Genomic DNA, 23,592 nt, shown 5'->3' on the forward strand with positions numbered 1-23,592 from the left:
AAAATCATGGCTTGTTCTCCACGGATAATGTCCAATTAGAGCAGAAGTCTTTTTAATTCTGATGTTTGATGTCACTTTCCAGTATGTAAATTCTTCAACAGAATTGAGGTGAGCAGACTTCAGCTCTTTTTGAAAATAGGTGCCAATTTCTATACCACAGGAACAGTTGATGGGGAGCACTAGAACATTTCACAGGAAGGAAGAAACAGTACAAAAGATGTACAGAAAGAATAAAAAATGTTTAATCAAAAAGAGAAACAGGATGAATACACAAGGTTCTTCAGTATATAATGGCACAGGAAAATATGAAATAAGAGAAAAAGTGTTCCATTGCTTTCTCAGAGAGAGTGGTGATGCTATGATGCATTTGAAAGCAAAATAAGTTACCTTAGGTATCATTTTCATGGTATGGGCATTTTTGCATGGTAAAAGATCATATGGATTCCCTGCAATTGATGGTTGAAATACCATACAATGATAAAAATGTGAAATAAAATGAGATAATGTTTCCGTTTTCATTTTTAATCTAAAGGATAAGTGAAACAGCAAAAGATTTAACTAACAGCAAAAGATGGAACTATCAATAACTAGTTTACATTTTAATTAATCACACTCAGAAAACCTGTGAGAGCATAGTACACATTTTGTCTGCCTCAGTGTAATAATATTTGTGGATGATGGTGGTTATTAAAATATTGCAGAATGTTATGATATTCTGTATTGTAGTGGGTTTGACTAGGCAAACTTTTTGGTCTAATAACAAATACTGAAGAAGAGCAATTAACACCATTTGAGAAGTACTTATTACTTATAAACAATAAATCAACATGCTTTTCACATCAGGATTTCATTAATAAATGTAACCTAATTATAGTAGTTTATGTTTATGTATGTAGATCATACATCTCACCTTCTAATAGCATCCCCTAAATTTTCAGGAACATCAGGCTTCCCAGCAGGTGACATTGCCTTGAGATTCCCACGTTTACCTGTGATATCAATGACTAGAGTTTGCTTATTCTGATCATCAGCTCTAGTGAGACTAGCTGATCGCTTAGCTACTGGTTCCCTGGGAACCGTCGGCAAGTGGTCCTCACTTGTAGTTGCTCTGCCACCTGGTATTAGTGGTACATCCCTCTCAAGTGTTGCTCGCTTTGCAGGTGGGTCCATCAGTCTAGATAACATAAATATTTCTGAAGGTTTCTCTTGTTGCATTCACAAAGATATTAGACAAAGTGAGAAGGAATGAAATTGTGACAATATGTCCAAGAAAAAGTAAATATTTTAAAAAGGATGAGTTTGAAAAAAAAAATACTGTATTGCATCAAACACTTGTGTGACCTATAAAACTATAGGAAAATACATGGTTTTGAGAAGGATTGAAGAACTGAAAAATTAACTAGAATGAAGAAGCTATATCTAATAAAAACTATGGAAGTAATGAATATTGAAAATAGTACCACAGTAAGATAAACATTTAAACAACAATGGGGACAAATGCTGTGAAAATGAGGATCCCTCAGTATATGGTTACCAAAAAGTTACAATAGTTTCAAAACCTCAATTCAGATGGGAGTAAAGCTGTTGGAATACAATATGTGAAATTGGTACTCTGAGTCATATGGAACAGATATCTCAGACCACTGAATAAAGGATTGAATATAGTAAGTACATCAGTATTACTGTACTCAAATTTACATTGGGGGAAAAGATTACTGAAAAGAAAATGAAAATCAAATTAATATTTATTACACAGTTTGTAGAACTTCAGTGCCCCCTCAGGCTATAGTTCCTTCAAAAATATGAACAGGAAAGCAATAAATCTCACAAACAAAAATTATTGTATGACATTTCTTAAAAATAAAAATGGGCTTGACATGAAGTAAAAGCTGGGTAACATAAGCTATAATTTTTTTTTTTTTTTGTTTTTTTTTTTTTTTTTTTTTTTTAGAACAAAATGTTTGACCGTGCTCTGTTGAAATCAAATCAGTGTACTGAATGACATCGGACAGCATACAACAAGAAATTGGTAGATCTCTAGTGCGTGCCCTTTTCGGGGCTTGAGATTTGACATTTTGCCTCAGAAACATCTTTATATCTGTGCTCTGAAATGTACAGATGATGATGATGATGATGTCCTGTGAGTAAAAACAGAGGAGACAGTTAAAAATGAGGGTGATTACAAATGTGGAGCTATAACTAGGGCTAGGATTTCTATGATAGGACGCACATTTTTTGTAAGACTGACGTGCTCCTTAAATACATACAACTGCTTGTTATGGAAAAACTAAATAAATTACTGTAATCTGTCAAGTCCTATTTATGCATATATGACCATTTCTCTCTGAAATAATATATTTTACTAAGTAAATAATCATATTCATTACATTTATATACTTTTGAGGAGGTGAGAACTCTCCTCCTGCAAATTCTTTATTTCATGTTACATTTCTAGAATTACCCATCTTTTTTTGTTTCCCAGAAAATGGTAAGGTAGGAGACGAGGTACTGGCAGAATTAAAGCTGTGAGGACGGGGCGTGAGTCGTGCTTGAGTAGCTCAGTCAATAGAGCACTTGCCCGCAAAAGGCAAAGGTCCCGAGTTCGAGTCTTGGTCCGGCACACAGTTTTAATCTGCCAGGAAGTTTCAGGTAGTAACTTAATCTATTGTGGACCCTGAATGGCAAAGAATGTCTCATTGTGTTTTCAGTCTTTTTACAGTCTGAAGCATGTGTACTATAGTTCAGAAAAAAATGCTGACAGTGAAACAAAGTATTCCAGTAAAATTACAAGAATCTGTGTCTTAATACAGTGATAAAATATTTTTGACTGGTGTGCTAAAATACTCTATTGTAAGCTGTGCAGTGTAAGTACAACTACAGAGAAGTTTTTTAACGTTCAGCAGCATGTGGCAACAGGAAAACACAAATATGAAATGTAACAGATTGAAAATGGAGAACAGTGCAACACATGCTCCAGGGAAATCCCATCAGTCTTATTTCATGAAGAACTTTGTAAAGCATTTCTTTGTGCTGGCATTCCCTTAAGTAAACAGAACCATCCAAAATTTCATGAATTCATTACAAATATTTTAGAATCTGTGACTGTTAATTGAATGTTAACACACGAAACTGCAACAAGTTACTTTTTTGAATAGTTATTTATTATTCCATGAACCAATTTTTGAACCATTTGAAGATGAACCTGAAAAAGGTTCAAAACCGGCTCATGGAATAATAACTAACTATTCAAAAAAGTGACTGGTTGCAGTTTTATGTATTTACATTTCATGAATTCTTAGAAAAACACACAGGGAAATCTCTTTCTTAATTTTCCACATTAAGAAAGGATTATGTGAGTCAAATTTACAAAGCAACAATGCAGCCATTCAGATATTGTGTTGCAAATAAAGAAATGTGGGTACAAAACTATGAAACCACAGGCTCTTTGGAAAGATATGTTGCAAATGTCATTGTGGGGATTTTGGAAGAAGATGTCCAGGTGAAAAGTTCCTGATAAATATTTGGAAAAAGTTGATTTTTCCACTGTTAGTAAAATGTTTGACACATTTATGGTGCTGTATGTCCCAAAGGCATTAAGCATGATAATAAACCAACAAACTACTATTTGTAATGGATGCTGTGCCTTAAATGGTGAAAGATGCTGATTTATTAAAATCATTAAACAGTAATGGGCAGATGACTTGTTTAGCTCATGCCTCACAAACAGTTGCAGAAGAGATTCATAGTACATTTAGTGTGTCAGAAAGGTATTTTTGAAAGCTGCTTCATGTGTTGCAGACTTAAATTGCTAAATCAAACAATGGAAAATCTCCAGAATGGAATGTAACAATACCAGAGCGGGAAAGTTGCTACTCACCATAAAGTGGAGATGCTGAGTCGTGATAGGCACAACAAAATGATTCACACAATTATAGCTTTTGGACATTAAGGCAAGTTATGTTTGCTTTAGTGTGTGTGTGTGTGTGTGTGTGTGTGTGTGTGTGTCTACTGCTGACAAAGGCCTTAATGGCTGAAAGCTGTAATTGTGTGAATCATTTTGTTGTGCCTATCACGACTCAGCATCTCCACTTTATGATGAGTAGCAACTTTCCTGATTTGGTAGACTTAAATTGTTAGATACAGATATTTCATACCCACCCAGATGGGGGTCCTAGATTGTTGCCTGCCAGAACTTAAATTTTATGAAAAGCATAACTGGTTCATTCAATAGCAGTGTAGCTGCTTCAGTTGGCCAAGAAATAGTCCAACACTGAAATTTCAGTCACACTTTTGTACATAAAATCAAATTCTGAATTTATTCCTGCTACCATTACTACTTTGGAGCAGTCAGAACTGCCACCTAGTAAAGCAGACAGAACAAAGGAAAAAAATTGTGATAAATTAGAAGCTCAGTACAGTGAAAAACCAGTCCAAAGCAGCAAATTTTACTTTTTTTTATTCACACAGTGTGTTCACACAATGATTAGTTTCATGCCAAGACCCATTTTCAAATCATTCTAACTAGGTCTCAGCCTGAAACTAGTTGTCATGTGAATGAAAATTAAAATTTGCAACTTTGGACTGGTTTTCCATTGTAGTGATTAACAGATGTTGTTGACCCACAGCTACACCAGCATGCTGGAAGTTTGTAAATTAGAAGCTATTTGTAGTAAAGTGGTAAAAGAAGTATCAAAGAAAATGGAAACGGTGTTAGTAGAAAATGAAGGGTATCCATACACAGCAACCAATTTGAGTGATTTTTGTGAAGTAAAAAGTTCTCTTAATCATTTAGATTCAAATGATATTGTCCATTTTAAATGTCTTATATATACAGTGACTCAAAGCTCATAAATTGGAGATTGAAGTAAAAATAAGACTGTATAAAAATAGTAGATTATCTTTGTTCTGATGTTGATAAAAAGCCTCCAACAACATCAAATTCTACAGTTTAACTTGCTTCTCGTGTACATTTTATGCTTAAGTAAATGGTTACCATAAACTGACTTACTAATTTACATAAAAACAGAAATTTCATCTCATTTTAACATTGTTAGGTCATAATTTTTGTGTTATTATGTATATTTTTATCAATTTTTGGTCTAACAACATATTTTATTGCATGTTATGGTGAGTTTTAGGTCAAAAAAGTCCTAGCCATAGTTATAACTATTTATCAGTGAAACTGAGATCTTAGATATGACCTTCAATGAACTGTAGCAATTTCCATAGTTTTGGTGGCAGCATTTGGGCTATTATTACCAACAAGCTGTGGTTTTGAAACCATGAAATGGAGGTTTGAGACCATAGCAGGAAAGTGCTGACAATCATGTTGTATCACTTGCATCTGTGCAGTACATCTAAGGTAAAAACTCAGAGAATGGTGGTGATGAATTGTTTGATATCCATGAAGGATCTATTTCCTGATACAATTTACAGAACATGATGCATGAATGAACAAATGAATGAATGTACCATACTAAAAAGCTGCTCAACCTCTTGGTGTAGAAAATAAGAATAAGAAATATCTGACATATTTAATTCTTTGATTATTCCTGCATTTCTGTTCTTTGAAAACATAGAGAAAAATCATAAAATTTTTTATTTGATGTATTTAATATTCATTGGAAACATGGTTCGAAAATTAACAGAAATCTTGTTTCAGTAAACTCATAGAAGCTCTATTGTTTCCTCTTAAAGTAGTGGGATGGTTTGATTACCCTTCTTTTTAAAAAATACCAATAGGTAGTAAACACAAAAGTGGAACATATGTGCATGTAATATATATTTACATCATTTGCTTCCAATAATATAGCTTATAAAAAAAAAATCTCCTTACTGATAACAATTATGACTCAAGTGATGCATCATGTAAGAATTGAAATAAAATGGTAGATTTCAATAACAATAAAAAAATTATAATTTACAATATCAAAATATAAAATTAAGGTAGCCTCATATACAGTGATTACACTAACAAGTTTGTCCTATCCATTTCTTAGCAAATGAGCTAAGTTTTCTCTATGAAAACATTGCTGCATGCTGCCCATTTACACAATGGGATTTTTTACTTTAATCTACAATGCAATCTGATAACTGTAACCCAACCACATGAATCTACATACTATCTACTCAGAAATATATCTACATAGTAGGAGTAGTTGTCAAGGAGAAATGAGTTCACTAAATTTTTCAAGCTTTCCTTGTCTGCCAGTACATTTAATTCACAAAGGATGTGGTCAAATATTTTTATGGCTGCACACTTTGCTACTTTCTTTTTAAATTATGTATAATGGAGCCTATTTTTGTCCCTAGTGTCAATATTATGAAAAGGATAGCTGCTACTCACCAAATAGTGGAGATGCAGAGTCACAGATAGGTAACAACAGAGAGACTGTCACAAAATAAGCTTTCGGCCAACAGGGCCTGAGACGAAAGCTTATCTTATGACAGTCTTTTCGTTGTTGCCTATCTGCGACTCATCATCTCCATGACATACTGAGTAGCAACTATCCTTTTGATAATATTGCCACATTCCATCCTGGATATTCCATTGTTTGTTCCTTGTGTCATATGAATGCTATTATTATTTTCAAATTGTGCCTGAGTCTTCACAACAACATTCATTTGAGAGAGTAAATGTATTATGAGGCTGTTACTAGTATGCCTAATTTTTTAAACAGTTGCCTATACTAATTTGCAGGATTGACACCAGATAATATCCTTATGGCCTGTCTCTATGCAAGAATACTTTGTGTCCTTGTTCTCATTCATTTGTAAAAGTCTTTATGATGGCTTCAACTCCTGAACTGCCTTTTACTCATCTATTGGTGTTCATTCATTCACACACTGCTGCCTGTAAACTACATCACAAAGAAAAGCCTTTGAGTATGTGGAACAAGTGAAGTTATACATTAACAAGCACAGGTAGCCATTAAAGGCTGCTTGGGTAAAGTAAACCAATGACTGATTATGAATGGTGCTAGTTTATTCACATTGATCATCATAGATTGTTCCCTACATGAAAGGGGCAGATACTTTTTTAAAAACCACTGTTCATCTCCTTACACTGGTAACAGAGGATTTGGGTGGAGTACAGTTTGACTGGGGGTCATCCAAGTGTGGGCTTATTTAAATAATTTTTGCACTTAATGCCAGAAATAATATCCTCAGAAAAATTGTTATGACCAAAAACATAATACTTATTGCTTAAAATAGAGAACAATAATGTATAACAAAGAAATTTATTATAACAACAAAAACAATCAATTAATGACAAAATTATTTAATTGGATAGATAAAAATTCTACTCACCAACTGACAGCAGAACACACACATAAAGGACGGTTGTAAATGGCAAGCTTTTGGAGCCAGTGGCTCCTTCTTCAGGCAGAAGGGTTGAAGGGGAAGAAAGAAGGGTGAAGGAAAAGGACTAAAGAGGTCTAGGAAAAGGGGTAGATTTTGGGAAAAATCACCCAGAACTGCGGGTCATGGGAGACTTTTGAAGCTCAGATCAATGCATCAAATATAACTTTTGGCTGATTTTCATCAATATGAATATCAAGTAATTCTGAATATTCTGTTTTATATATTGATTCTTCCCTACTTGTAAACATGCCTGCAGTTAGTACTTAAAATTTCACTTCCTGAAGATAAGTGTTGGCCCGCTATTCTGTCTCCTAATTTTAATTTTCTCATGTGAATTCACTAAAAATCCTTAACAATTCCAAACAAATAAAAATGATGTTTAGAAGTATATACTAGGGCAAACACTAGTTCAGGCTCCATGTGTGGAGTGCCTATGTATCCAAATAAACTGAGGTAACACCAATAGAAGCATTAGTTATGCAAAAAATCCAGTTCTATATGCTTTCCACTTGGAAATCTCTCTCATTGTATTAATCTGCAGATAGAATGTATAGCATACTTTCATTTGGTAGTGACCAAAGTCATAATCTTCTGGTAGGGACTTCAGAATTTTTCAAGTTACATATCGTGTTGGTTGGACTAAAGCATTTGAAATTTTGCATATTAAGAAAAAATATGTAGGAGGATACTGTGATTCACACAATCAAATGCCTTAGATATTCACAGAAAGCACCAGCTGGTGCTACTTTGTTATTTAATGCTTGTAAAATTTGATGAGTGAATATGTAAATGGCATTCTCATTTGAGCAACTCTTCTGAAGCTTGAACTGTGATTTGCTAAGGATACTATTGTTGTTCAGATATTATACTGTTCTAGCATACATACTATTCCAGCACACATCACCTTCTCACAGATCGCTGGACCTGTTGGGATACCAGTTCAATTTTACACACTGTACCCCTTCTTAAAGCGGTGTACTGTAGGTCTCTAGAAGAGCGTAGCATTCTAAAGGATTGGAAAAGGGCACAGGTCATCCCCATTTTCAAGAAGGGACGACGAACAGATGTGCTGAACTATAGACCTATATCTCTAACGTCGATCAGTTGTAGAATTTTGGAACACGTATTATGTTAGAGTATAATGACTTTCATGGAGATTAGAAATCTACTCTGTAGGAATCAGCATGGGTTTCAAAAAAGACGATCGTGTGAAACCCAGTTCATGCTATTCATCCACGAGACTCAGAGGGCCATAGGCATGGGTCCCAGGTAGATGTTGTGTTTCTTGACTTCCACAAGGCGTTCAATACAGTTCCCCACAGTCGTTCAATGAACAAAGTAAGAGCATCTGGACTATCAGACCAATTGTGTGATTGGATTGAAGAGTTCCTAGATAACAGAATGCAGCATGTCATTCTCAATGGAGAGAAGTCTTCCAAAGTAAGAGTGATTTCAGGTGTGCTGCAGGGGAGTGTCGTATGACTGTTGCTATTCACAATATACATAAATGACCTTGTGGATAACATCGGAAGTTCACTGAGGCTTTTTGCGGATGATGCTGTAGTAAATCGAGAGGTTGTAACAATGGAAAATTGTACTGAAATGCAGGAGGATCTACAACGAATTGACACATGGTGCAGGGAATGGCAATTGAATCTCAATGTAGACAAGTTTTAGGTGCTGTGAATACATAGAAAGACAGATCCTTTATCATTTAGCTACAATATAGCAGGTCAGCAACCAGAAGCAGTTAATTCCATAAATTATCTGGGAGTAGGCATTAGGAGTGATTTAAAATGGAGTGATCATATAAAGTTGATCATCGGTAAAGCAGATGCCAGACTGAGATTCATTGGAAGAATCCTAAGGAAATGCAATCCAAAAACAAAAGGAAGTAGGTTACAGTACACTTGTTTGCCCACTGCTTGAATATTGCTCACCAGTATGGGATCTGTACCAGATAGGGCTGATAGAAGAGATAGAGAAGATCCAACAGAGAGCAGCACACTTTGTTACAGGATCATTTAGTAATCACGAAAGTGTTTCAGAGATGATAGATAAACTCCAGTGGAAGACTCTGCAGGAGAAATGCTCAGTAGCTAGGTATGGGCTTTTGTTGAAGTTTCGACAACATACCTTCACTGAGGAGTCAAGCAGTATATTGCTCCCTCCTACGTATATCTCACAGAGAGACTATGAGGATAAAATCAGAGAGATTAGAGCCCACAGAGAGGCATACCAACAATCTATTTTTCCACGAACAATACGAGACTGGAATAGAAGGGAGAACCAATAGAGGTACTCAAGGTACCCTCCGCCACACACCGTCAGGTGGCTTGCGGAGTATGGATGTAGATGTAGATGTAGATGTAGATGTAGATTTTAGAAAATATTTTCAGTAGTGAATCAAGTCAGCAATTGTTGACATTTCTCCTATCATCTTTCTTATAGCAGCACCTAGCAATGGAACACACTAACCTCTATGGAAAAATGCCCTCAGTAAGTGACACATTATATATTTCATAAAAGACTGCACCTATTATATGGGAACAACTATTAAGTACTCTGTTAAAAATGTCATCAAATTCAGATGAACTTTTATTTTTAAGGGAATACATAATTTCTTAATTTAAGAAGGCGAAGTGGGTGAGACAACCATGTGACTGAATTTTATGTGAGCTGCTTCTTCAACAAGGTTGTATTCCTTTGATTTTTCTCTTGAACTTGTTGTCCCTATGCTTTCTAATACACATAAGAATGAGTACCATATTAAAAATACCTATGACTGGTAATTAAGGTATAAAAGTATTGCCACTAAAGTTATATGGATGCAACTTAGCCTAAAGAGAGAGGTATTTCAGCTTAATGCACTAATGCTAAAAGGAATTATATGACTACATTCAGCAAACTGCAATATTAATTCAATCAACTGTTAACACATTTTGCAAAAATAAGTCAATGGATTTGCAATGAAACTCCAAAGACATACAGAGAAATGCAGAAGAATACAGTAAAAAGCAGTAGTGGGTAACAATTAAACAAAAATAAGGAACTAAAATTTTACACTTAGTGGTCTTAAATAGAGAAATCAGAAGTTTATTGCAGCAATTTTACTATGCATGGAGTGACATCAGCATGGGAAACAATCTAACTAGTAATTACATTTATTGAGTTTGATGCTAAATATTAATGTTGTGTTTGGAGTTATCTCCTGATAACGGTCTATATGAGGCAATTTGCAAAGAGATTTATGATGAGGAGGTAGATATTTATGTACCTTCATACATGACATGTGTGATGCCAGAGATGGCGCATCCATACAGTTCACAGGCCCACTTTTAGAGGCCACCTGGGTCGGCCATCTGGCACACACTGGTGGTTCGCCAAGGAAACAGTATTATTTAAGCAATCGCAAATGAGGGCTTGGCCTAATCTGTAACCCATATTACTGTTATCCATTCAGTGCTTTCAGTGCTACGTGCAACCTGTACTTAATTGTATCCTATGTTGGCTCTATAAAATACTTTGTTTCCATAAATTGTGTTTGTTCTTGCTATAACAAACTTGGTGACGAGTGAAGGTTACATTTTCTCTGCATGTTAGTGTCACTGCTAAGTCACCTGACAAACATCTCAATGCAAGACATACTCCAACATATCACTGTCCAGCAACAAGCTTTTGTGGAACAGCAAGCTCTCGCTGCCACTCTCAGTCAAGTGGCATCCACAAGGCAGGTTACTCTTCTGTTGGTGCAACCATCACTCTCTCTGGCATATGATGCATCAGCTGAAGACTGGAATCCTACAAGATACAGTTACACCAACATTTCCAGGTTTTTTGCATGGGCAACACAAACCTGTGAAGGGTTTTCTTTCTTTCCTGGCATTCGCTGTGCATATGTCAGTCGTTAAGCCGACTTGCACCTTTGCAAGAACTGGTCACTTTATCATTTGATGAAATGTGTAATCTCCTATTAACTTATTACTGTGACAGAATGCATGTCACTGCAATGCCTGTAAAATTTTACCACTGTCAGAAACACCCAAACCAGTCTTACAAAGACTAGGCTGGAGAATTATGTGGATTGAGCAGTCACTGTAAATTTCTCACTTGTACTCACCATGAATCCTATGCTGATCACATGGTACATGATGTTGTTACTCATCTGGCCCCAGATAGTGAAGTCTGTGAAAAAGCACTTCAATGTCAGAATCTGACACGGATGTGCTTAATATAGCACAGTCCTTGGAAGTGTCAGGAGCTGCAGGTGGTAAGATTGCTGCATGGTGGGAGGTATCAGAACTTGTCCAGTTAATCCTTGTCAGGCATGCTGCAAGTGTTGAGGATGATGGGGAAGCCATCGCAGCAGTACAAACCTTCGACTCAACAACAAATGGGGCAGCTTTGGTTACAGCCGTAGCAGCAACAGGCCTTGTCACAATAGTGGCCAAGTGCCTGCCTCCTGTCTGGCACGTACTGCTTCATCCAACACGAGTCTGCTGCATGTCCTAAGTGCTGAGCTGTTTGCAAGAAGTGTCAAAAGAAAGGCCACGTTGCATCAGAGTGGAATTCCTCTTCAAATGAGCCAGACACAGTAGTACCAATGGACATCAACTGTATTTCTAAATGACTGTCTCCCCAAGAAAATTGTTTATTGGCTTTATGTGAATTTGGGCTCCCCTATCCTCACACAAGTTATTCAGGGAAGTTGGTTAGCTCTGATCCTATGTCAGTTCTTCACTCCTGCCTCTTACAGATTTGTTGTTAAGCACCCTCACCTTCCTTATTGTAAATCATTCGCATATTGCAGACCTGTTCATGTTAGATGCATTTAATGCTTTTGGCTTATCCATTGCCACAGAGGTAAATTTACTGTGAGATCGTTCCATACCATCAACTGGAGTCCCTCTGCTCTGAGTTTCCATTGCTGTTTTCCCCTGGGCTTGGTTGTGCTACTTGTATTCAGGCCCGCATTAACATGAAAGAGTCCATTTTTTTGGGTGCTGCTGGTGCCTATCTTGTTGCGCAACTCTGTCAAGGCTGAATTAGACCGTTTGATGTTGCTTGATGTCATTCAGCCTATTTCTTCTAGTGAATGGGCTACATAACTGGTCATTGTAAAGGAGCCGACACGTAAGCTTCACCTCTTTGGGGACTTCAGTGTCACAATTAATGCACAGTCCATTATAGATACATACCCTTGCCCTGTCCTGAAAACTTATTTGCAAGACTATCAGATGACCACTACTTTTCCGAGACTAATTTGTAGGAAGCATGCCTCCAGCTCACCTTGGATGAGACCATTAGGAGCCTTCTTGTTGTCAATACACTTTTCCGCCCATACGAATATCAATGCTTGTCTTTTAGCATTGCTAGTGCGCCCACAATTTTTCAGCATTTTCTAGAACAGCTAACAGCCTCTGTGCTGGGCAACATCAGTTACCTCAATGATATTGCTGGTTCTGGTTCTTCCACCAAAGACCACCTTGACATTGCCCAATCATTGTTTTCTGTTTTGCAGTCTGCAGGTCTTAAGTGCAATCTTGCCAAATCTCAGTTTTTTCAGCCATCAGTTGAGTACCTAGGTTTTGAGGTTTCTCATACAGGGGTCAAGGTATTACGTCGCCACACTGATACAATTGCGGCTCTGCCATGGCCAACCTCTTTTAAGCAACTGCAGGCGTTTCTAGGTAAAGTTTCGTACTACCAAAAGTTTTTACCACATGCATCCACTGTTGCTCAGCCCCTACATGCACTTTTACATAAAAATGTGCCTTTCTTCTGGTCCCCAGCTTGTGAGCAAGCATTTGCTTTGCTTAAATCTAAGCTTCAATCTGCCACGTGCTGTCCACTTTTCATTTGGATCAGCACCTCATGTTGGCTACAGATCGCTCTCAGCACAGTCTGGGCATGGTGTTGGCACACAAATACGAGGACAGGTCTGAATGATCCACTACTTAGGCTTCTAAGTATAACTTCCACTCAGCAGTGGTATTTCCAGATCGAAAAGTAAGCTTTAGTGATAGTGTTTGCTCTCAAGAAATTTCATGTCTTTTTGTATGGTTTTAAGTTCCATTTAATCATGGGTCACAAGCCATTGGTTGCTCTTTTTAACCTTTTGGCTTCTCTGCCAGACAAGGCAGTTCATCGTTTGCAGTGGTGGGCTCTCTTCCTCTCCTGTTACCATTATCAGATCCATTACTGGTTGACAGTGCAACATGCCTGTGCTGATACCTTATCTCACTTTATGATTGAGCTGGACCCAGTGTTCAATCAGGATGAGTTTCTTTGTTTCTATTTATATAGTAACAGCATTGTCCATCACCATGGATCCTGTGTACTTTGTCGGGTCTTCTCTTTTGTGCAGCATGGTTGGCTGGAAAAGCCCCCAGGCTGTGCCTCGAATCCCTTGCACAATTACTTTCCCCTCCAGCACCACCTTTCTGTGTTTGATGTGTGTGGTTTTTTTTTATGTACAGAGAACACTGTTGTCCAGGATGTGATTCCCATTTCCTTATACCATAATGTACTGCACCTTCTGCTTGTAGGTCATTGGGGGATCTCTCTCACCAAAGCTTTGGCCCTCCAGCATGTGTATTGACTGGGTGTAGAGGGGGACATTACATGGCTTACCACTGCTTGCACTCACTGTGTTTAGTAACAGGTGCCCCCATGGCCATCTTTTTCCCCCTGGCTGACACTGCAATACCCGTGGGAGCATATACATGTTGATTTTGCTGGGCCTTTCTAAATGAGCATTGGCTCATTGAAGTGGATGCCTATTCCAAGTTTCTCTACATGGCCCATTGTCCATCCATATCCATGGTCACCACTATTTCAGCTCTCTCTGAGATTTATCCAAATTGAGGGACTTCTGTATACCTTGGTTACCAATAATTTCCCCCAATATGTTTCTCAAGAACTTGCATCTTCTTGTCAGGCTACTGGTGTTCGCCATCTCATAGCTTCCCCATTACATCCTCAATCTAATGGTGAGGCCAAATGCATGGTTCAGACATTTAAAACTCGGTTACGGAAGTACATATCCAGCAGGTCCCCTAAAACTGCTTTAGATTGTTTTTTCAGTTCGTATCTTTTCACATTGGCGGAGGACACAAGAGGCTGGTGGAACTGCTACATGGACACTAACCATGGATGTTCCTTCTCCTGCTGCATCTAACATTGTCCGCCAGCATCACTGGCTCCACGGTGGTTCTGCCTGGGTGCACCTGTCTGGACCCATGGTTGTTGCCGCTAGCCAAACTGGGTTCCTGCCATCAGCAAGAATTGCCGGTGCTGGCACCTGTGCATAATCCACACTCCTAATGGTGGACATCCAGTTGCAGCATGCCCAACTGGGTCTGTTCCAGAGGGACCACCATCTCCCCTGCCCCCACTGCCACCAAAGACTGTTCCTGAGTCGCAAACGATCTGGTTCCTGCCACAGTAGGGGTTGTTGCTTGGCAGATCACTGTCTGACACTCCTGCCTCCACCCCCACTCCTCGACTGCCGTTGTGAGTGTAGCCCCCACTGAATCGGAAACTGCAGCTGTCACTACCTCTGTTACTGAGTCCTGTACAGCCATTGTCTCCAACATTTGTGCTGATGGTTCCAGCAGCGACCACTGACCTCAACGAAGTCATTGCTATGGGTGTGCATCCCCAGTCCTGCCCTATGGTCTCCCATGAGAGGGAGCACAGTGCGCCAGACTGCCTCCTCATCATTTCTGCCCCTACTCACCAGTGCCTGCCATCAGTGCTTTTTTTTCATGGTACCAGTGTTTTTTTGGTAGCAGTGTTTTTTTTCTGTACCAGTGCTTTTTATCTGTACCATCTATTTTTTGTGCCTAGTGTTTTTATGTATGTATGCAGTTTTCCCACGTCTGGAAAGGAGGAGTGATGTACCTCCAGTCACAATGTGTGTGATTTCAGAGATTGTGCATCCACACAGTTCACAGTCCCACTTATAGAGATCACCTGTGTCAGCCTTCTGGTGTGCTCTGGTGGGCTGCCAAAAAAATATTATGTAAGTGATTGCAAATGAGTAGTTGGCCTATTCTGTAACCTGTATTACTGTTGTCCATTCAATGTGTTCAGTGCTATGCACAACCTGTACTTCATTGTATCTTAAGTTGGGCCTATAAAGTACTATGTTCCATAAACCAGTTTTGTTTTTGCTCTAACAGATATGTCATAATGATATATATTTATCAGATGAGCAGTTATGGTGATGATGATGTAATGTGTGAAGTAAGCTTACTTCACATGTAAGGAGAAAGCAGCCAAAACTTCAAAAGCTTTGTGTTAACCCCTTAACACCAGGTGTCATGAAATCGCATCATACCAGTGTGACTCGAATAAGTGTAAGGTTTTGATTTTGTGTACCAGTGCCAGTAGGTGCAGATTATATGTGAAGCCACCAGCACTTCTGACAGGTGCTGCCATGTCCTGAGTGTTTTGGGTACTTCTATAGTGATGTAATTTTTTGTTGTCCATGAAGAAATTTTTTCAGGCGTTAAGGGGGTTAGGATGTCAAACGGGCCGACTTGGAGCAGGAGTGGCACCACAGGACATTTTAATTTCCAGTGTCTATACTTTTATGAATAAATTCATAAAACTTTGTCAGCACGACCAGGAAGGATTGAGGACTCACACTCATAGCAGTGAAAGTTAAAAAATGTAGCAAAATATCTGTTTTTACATGTGAAATTTCATCATTTTTCACTTACTAGTGGCTGCATTTTTTTCTGTAGGTACACTTTTCTTCCTAAGTAAGAGAGATTCTTTGATGAATTTTGCACAGCATACAAGCAGTACTTACAGGTGTATGAAACTCTAGAATTTTCCAAATATATTAAAAACTGTGATAAAAATTGAGATAATTAACTATAAAATTTGAGTTTTTTCTAAAGATGAAGTTTAAAATGTAACAGTTCATTCATTTTTTCATAAATTAAATAAACTCTAGAGTTTCATACACATGTAACTATAGTTTGTATGCTGTGCAAAATTCACCGAAGAATCTCTCTTACTTAGGAAGAAAGGTGTACCTATAGCAACAAATGTAGCCAGTAGTAAGTGAAAAAACGATGAAATTTCACATATAAAAAAAGGTATTTTGTTACGTTTTTGAGCTTACACTGCTATGAATATGAATCCTGAATCCTTCCTGATCATGCTTTCAAAGTTTTATGAATTTATTTGTAAAAGTATAGACAGTGGAAATTAAAATTTCCTGTGGTGCTTCTCCTGCTCCAAGTCAGCCCGTTTGACGTCCTACCCCCCTTAAGGTGTTAAGGAAGATATATGGAATGAATTTCTTGATGTGTCAGCTGACTGCCTCAGAAGAAGGCACTTTTAGCAAATGTAATACAAGATTGAAAGAGGGAAAGGAAAATAAGGTGCTCAGTGAAGAATAGGATGTCTAAAGCATTCCAGTATTGAGAAAGCTATTTACACACGCAGCAAGTACATATTTAATTCATTATATAATAAATTATGGGCCACTACTATATTTTGTCATCTGTCAAAGGCCTTTGATTGTGTAAATCACAGTCAGATTGTGTCTCTCTGACAGGAACAAATTGTGTCCTGTATTAATCTATCAATCATCATCCAACTGGGAATTAATTACATTTAATGTCTCACAAGATTTCACTTAGGTCCTTTACTTCTTCTTGTGTACATCAATGACCTTTTATCAGTAACATAACTAGATGCCACATTTGTTTTGTTTGCAGGTGGTACAAATAATGCAGTGAACAGCAAATCAAGTAAAGTTTTAGAAAAATTACTTAATGAAATGTTCATGGACATTAAACGGTAAGAAACTGGGGATCCTAACTACTGCTCTCCAATGTATTTATTTGATGAAATTTGTCATTAATGTTTTATCTCTTTTTCAAGCTGAAAACTCATTTATGGAGACAGCATTATAAATAAGACTAATTTTGACAAAGGTTTAAAGTCACTTTGGTCCAAAAAGGTGTCTGTTAATCAGGAACACAGTTCTAATAACTTTCCAGCAGCCATAAAATGTTTAAATTCTAGTAAACTTCAGTTTAAGAGGAACATAAAGAACTTATTGGTGGCCAATTCTTTCAACTCCACTGACAAATTTCTCAGTAGAAGTGACTGATATGTATATATTACTCATAATATCAGATTATGTGATTGTTATAGAATATCTGACATTTGTACACCTTCAATGCATTTATGTGATCTGTGTAAATAAGCATTATAAACTGATTCTTCTCTTTGATGACACATGACTATCATAGCCTAAGAATAGTCATAGACCCATTTTGTGACAAATTTGTTATTACCTTTTAAATGAAAATACATTAAAGATCTTTTCACTTACTCCATTTCGTTGAGGAGCACTTCACTTAGTGTCTGTGGAAGGTACACGAGCAAAATTTAGGAGTCTTCCACAAAGACATGCCAGTTCTTAATAATTCCAAACCAGCACATTCATTCTTTAATGACATTCATAGTTAGTATTTTAATTGAGCTTAAGATGAATTTAGCATATATAATATCAACAAAAATGTAAACATATTTCCCAAGTAGACACTGTCTCCCTCTCAAAGGTTTGGACAGTATTTTTATATTCTTACAGAAAAATCCTTAAGATGAGACCACAGGAATAAAGTGAGGATGATGAAGTTTGCAAAATGTCAAAAATAAATTGAAAATTTGACTTGTCTGTTAAAGCCCATAATTTAGCAGAACACGAGTCCCCTGATGATGTATAATTAATACTATAGATAAAAACATAGTAAGTTAGTAACAGAAGCTTCCATTTTTATGGTACAGCAGTAAATACATTCCTTCTGTATGTATGAGTGAGTCTGAACAAATCTATGATGTGCAGTGGTAAGTAGGCATCAGTTAAATTGTGTAAGTGAACATATTTTTTCAACTGTAATGGCTTTTCTGCTAATTAAGCTATCCCTTCATAATATATTATCATAATAAGCATGCAGTTAACCCTTTAACTGCTCTGGACGTGTTAACACACATGCCTTTGTACCTGCCCCTGTGTGCTCTGAACATGTTTATGTATGCCACCAGTCCTTCTACCTGGTACTCTGAACGTGTCTATGTGTAGGCACGTTCAGATTACCAGCTGGAGGCCATACATCATTGGTTTAGAGAACTACATGAACTTCACATTGTTCATTTTTAGGTATCAGAATTAATTAATTAGTTCATTAGAGAAAGGTATCTGAGAAACTTAGTTGTTAACAAAGAGATAGAGGGGCTGGCCAGTACTTACCTCAGCTCAGTACAGCCGATAGATATGTATATCTATACACATATCTATCGGCTGTACTGAGCTGAGGTAAGTACTGGCCAGCCCCTCTATCTCTTTGTTAGTATTTGTTTCACATCTTTATATGAGATTTTCCATTAATCATTTAAACTTAGTTGTTAGTAAATTGTCAAAATAACATAATCTTGTACAGAGATATGAAACCTGCATTTGATATATTGCAAAAGACCAATGTTTCATTGTTGCTACTGTTGTTGTTGTTGGTGGTGGTGGTGGTGGTGTGGTCTTCTGTCTGAAGTCTGGTCTGATGCAGCATTCCATGTTTGTCTGTCATGCCTTCATTTCTGCCTAACAATGTAAAACCTACATCCATTAGAAGTTACTTACTGTATCCACAGTTTTGCCTCCCTCTACAATTTTTACCCCTGCTCCACCAACCCTGCATGCAAGCATCCACCCACCCACTCACACCCAGCCACCAACACAAACACACACACACACACACACACACACACACACACACACACACGTCCTCTCAAACTGACAATTTCTAGACACCTCAGAATGATCAGAATTGATTCGTTCTTTTAGTCAAGTTGTGCCATAAATTTCTTTTTTCCAAAATTCTATTCAGTATCTCCTCATTTGTTACTTGATGTACTCGTTTCATCTTCAGCATTCTTCTATTGTACCACATTTCAAAAGCTTCTATTCTCTTCTTGTCTGAATTGCCTGTGGTGCATGTTGCTCTTCTGTATGAGGCTGCACTTCAGACAAATACATTTAGTCAGGACTTCATAACACTTCCATTTATATTAAATGCTAATAATCACCTCTTTTTCAGAGATACTTTTCTTGCTATTGCCAGTCTGCATTTTATATTTAATTTGGTCAAATAGAAGAACTCTTCTACTACTTTTAGCATCACCTGATTTAATTCGACTATGTTCCGCTGCCTTTTGGGTTTTTTTTTTTTCCATTGATGTTCATCTTACAGTCTCTTTTCCAGACACTGTCTGTTCCACTCAACTGCTCTTACCGCTCTTTGGCAGAATTACAATGTCATTGCCAAAACTCAGAGGTTTCTTTTTTTCTCTCTGAACTTTAATACCCTTTTCTCATTCCTCCTGGGTTTCATTCACAGCTTGCTCAATGTACAGGTTAAATAACATAGAGAATATGCTACAATCCTGTCTAACTCTCTTTTCACTATGATTTCTGTTTTATTTCCTTCAACTTTCGTAACTGCAGTCTGGTTCCTGTACAAGTTATAAGTTGGAAATAACCTTTTGCTCCCTATATTTTATCCCTGCTACCCTCAAAATTTCAAACAGTGTAGTCCAGTCAACATCGTCAATAGCTTTCTCTAAATCTACAAATGGTTTACTTTTCTTCAGCCTGTTTTATAAAACCAGTCATAAAATAAGTGTTACCCTGTGTTTTCCTATATTTCTCCGGAACCCAAACTGATCTTCCCCAAGGTTGGTATGTTTGTGTCAGTTGTTTGCAACAATGGTTAAGTAGTATTCACACCTGTCAGTGCTTCCCTTCTTTGGAACTGGAATTATTACATTCTTCCTGAAGTCTGACAGTTTTTCGCCAGTCACATTTATCTTGCACATCAGGTGGAATAATTTTGTTATAGCTGGCTCTCGCAAGGATATCAATAATTCTGATGCAATGCCATGTACTCCAGGGGCTTTGTTTCCACCTAGGCCTTTCAGCACTCTGTCAAATTCTTCTTGCAATACCATACCTCTCCTCTCATCTTCATCTAATCCCTCTTCTCTTTCTGCAGTATTGTCTTCAAGTTTGTTTTGCTTCTGTAGATCCCCTACGTATTCCTGCAACCTTTCTGCTTTCCCTTCTTTGCTTAGTATCCATGTGACATCTGAGCTCTTTAGATAATACAGTTGCTTCTGCTTTCTCCAGAGGCCTCATTAATTTTCCTACAGGCAGAATCTATCTTTCCTTTAGTTACACATGCATCTACAGGTGGTTTTGAGTGTAAAATTGTGTAATTGTAATAAGAGATAAGCTACAGTTATGTGGTTAAAAAGGGAACTGGCAAGAATTGCAACACTGAAGTAACAAATTTAAGAGAACTTATTTCAAGCTTACAATTCCAATTCTTAGCCAGCAGTTAAAGAAGTGAAAGCAATACAATCATGAATGAAAACCAGGAACTATGGATGGAGCAAAAACCTAGTGAAGTGACACAAGACAAAAGTTATCAAGTGTCCGAATGGAAAGAAGAGTTTCACAAAGATAGGACTCTGGCTGCAACAAGAACAATGAACTCTGTAACAAAGGATACATGTAGGGCGAAAAAAAGAGAGAGAGAGAGAGAGAGAGAGAGAGAGAGAGAGACCACATTAAGGACTGTGCAAACAATTGACAACTTGCTAAAAATAATGCACTAAAAATGAATAGTCACATTAAAAAAATTATAATAAGAAGTGAGAATCATCAGGTAAAAAGAGTAGTATGCTTTTTCTAATAGACATTCATGGCAAGAACTATCAAGTATGTTACAAGAAATAAATGAAGACATAGCTGTCACTAGTGTGATGAAACATGAAGTGGGAACTAAACATGCTGTAGAAACAGTCATTCAGATGGAAAATACAGAACAAAATGAACTTGTTGTATGCATAACAAGGTCCAATGACATAGCGAAAAATGAAGCGGATGTCTGTGTAAAAGCTCTGCAGAATTTCCTAGAAAAGAATAAAACAAGAAACACAGTAGTTGCTACCAAGCCACATAGGCATGATATAATTTATAGTTAGTGTGCAAATAAAGAAATTTGAAGAACAAACATTAAAATAAAACAACTGTGAGCTGAATACACAAATGGTGATGTCCTTGATATTAGTAAACTGCTGCATAGCCTCCACACCAAGCAAGGGTTCCACCTAAACTAAGAAGGGAAAAAGCATTTGTGTGATTGTGTCAGTGAAATTATTAAAGAAAGAATCAAACAGAATAAAACTGCCTATGAAAGTAGTGGTTTGAATAATAACATGAATTTTTTAGGATAAAATACAGTAACTCAACAGTCAACAAACTTCTTGGACCTGAGCTACATACTAGAAGCAGTATTAAAAAGGGGGAGTGTTTACAGACAATAAACAATAATCATAAATCGGTTACTGTATTGCAAATGAACATTTGCTCCATTAGGAACAAAATATTAGAATTGGAGCATTTTTGTAATATTAAAATGTTGATGTTGTATATGTATCAGAACAATGAGTGACAGAAGATTAAGTTCATTAAGATAATACTGTTGGTGACTAACTGCAGATGTGAAAGAAAGAATGGAGGTGCACTAATATTTTTGAGGTACTGAAATATTTTCTAACATAAACGTTAGCTCTTACAGTACTGAACTAGACGGGGAATTAAGCTGCATACAACTTAGTGTAGAGAATAATGTAATTGTTAGTTAATATTGATCTGTAGGAGATTTAAATATATTTTTTGAAAGATTTTAAGTGCTTATGAGAAAAATTTTGAAAACTAAGAGAAAAGTCATTATGTGTGGTGATTGTAACACTGAAATGGCCAACAAGGAAGAACATTTTTTAATATAGTGAGATCACAAATCTACATTGTACAAATTACAGGCCCACACAGAATAATAGCTATTTGGATAATATTATGGTTAATTTTTCTAGAGATACATATGACATCAGACTTGTTAGTGGTGCACTAGCAGACACTGAAACTTTAATTTCAACATTCTACTGTGGTTGTCTAAGTCAGACATATCAGCCAGCATGAAGTCTAATGCCACATGGCTAATGGGCCAGAAAGATGAATGTATTAATCTATTTACTGGCAGAATAGTTTATGTTATTGGGCACTTCATATAAAACACCCAACCTAAGAAGGGTACGGGGGAAAGCAGTGTTTGATAATTTCCTGAAAAAGCTCACTGAAATATGGTAGTCTTGTTCACCATTAATTAGACCTAGGCACAACAGAGAAAAAACACCTAAAATAGTACACAAATGAGCCGGTTCATATTAGGAAAGATATCCTCAGAGGGAATAAAAATTCTTGTCAACAAGAGTATGAGTTACAGGACACTTCTTATAGAGTTTATTTATAATATAAAAAGAACTACAAAGACAAACTGACCCTGACCAAACATTACATAGAAGGTGCTCCCAACAAATGTAAAGCAACATGGGACATCATCAATGAAGAAAAGTCCCAAACCCATACACAACATGCAGCACTGGATCCTGAAGAAGTAAATGATTACTTTATAGCCTCTGTGAGCAAGCTGAAAGACAAAATTAATCAAAAAGGCACTTGTGCTTTACATCTTCTTGGTGTAGAGCCACCTATGGGGTTTGGCTTCCACTGGAATGTTGTCATCCTAAGGATATTATAAAAGCTGCATCAAGGTTTTCAAACTCTAGAAGTATGGACAGTTGTTAGCTCTCTACGTATGCCTCAAATCTACTGACCAGTTTCTATTGTCCCAATTTTCTCCAAAGTTTGTGGGAATGTAATGTACAACCAGCTAAATAGCTATTTCGGAAAGCATGATCTCCTCTTCAGCAGACAGTTTGGATTCCAACATGGCAAAAACACTACTACTGCTGTCACTGAAGTTGATAACCAGCCATTAACTGCATTTGAACATAAGGATCTAGTGCGAGTACTTTGTGATCTCAGCAGAGCCTTCAACTGTATACCATTTAACAACTTACTTGCAAAACTGGCATTTTATGGAATACGCAACCCATCTTTATATGTAATCAAGTCATATCTCAGTAACAGAAAGCAGTTTGTATCAGATAAAAACAGATAGTCCTTTTTGGACTGGACTTATACAGGACTCGGTCCCAGTTCCATTTTTGTTCATCATGACAGTTAATGATCTGCCTAACCACGTAGAGCAGATTCAATAGTGTGTTATACAGATGACA

The 23,592-nt window shown here is 37.2% G+C and overlaps 1 protein-coding gene across 1 annotated transcript in view; it reads right to left on the reverse strand.

Annotated features, from left to right (window-relative positions):
• Positions 1 to 23,592, reverse strand: part of LOC126188351 (uncharacterized) — a 260,603-nt gene that overhangs the window by 81,505 nt on the left and 155,506 nt on the right. Inside the window, exon 8 of the mRNA XM_049929950.1 lies at positions 911 to 1,174. Coding sequence (XP_049785907.1) covers positions 911 to 1,174 — 264 coding nt within the window. The remainder of the gene's footprint in view (positions 1 to 910; positions 1,175 to 23,592) is intronic.

This window comes from Schistocerca cancellata, chromosome 5, assembly GCF_023864275.1.
Source record: "Schistocerca cancellata isolate TAMUIC-IGC-003103 chromosome 5, iqSchCanc2.1, whole genome shotgun sequence".
Lineage (NCBI taxonomy): Eukaryota > Metazoa > Arthropoda > Insecta > Orthoptera > Acrididae > Schistocerca > Schistocerca cancellata.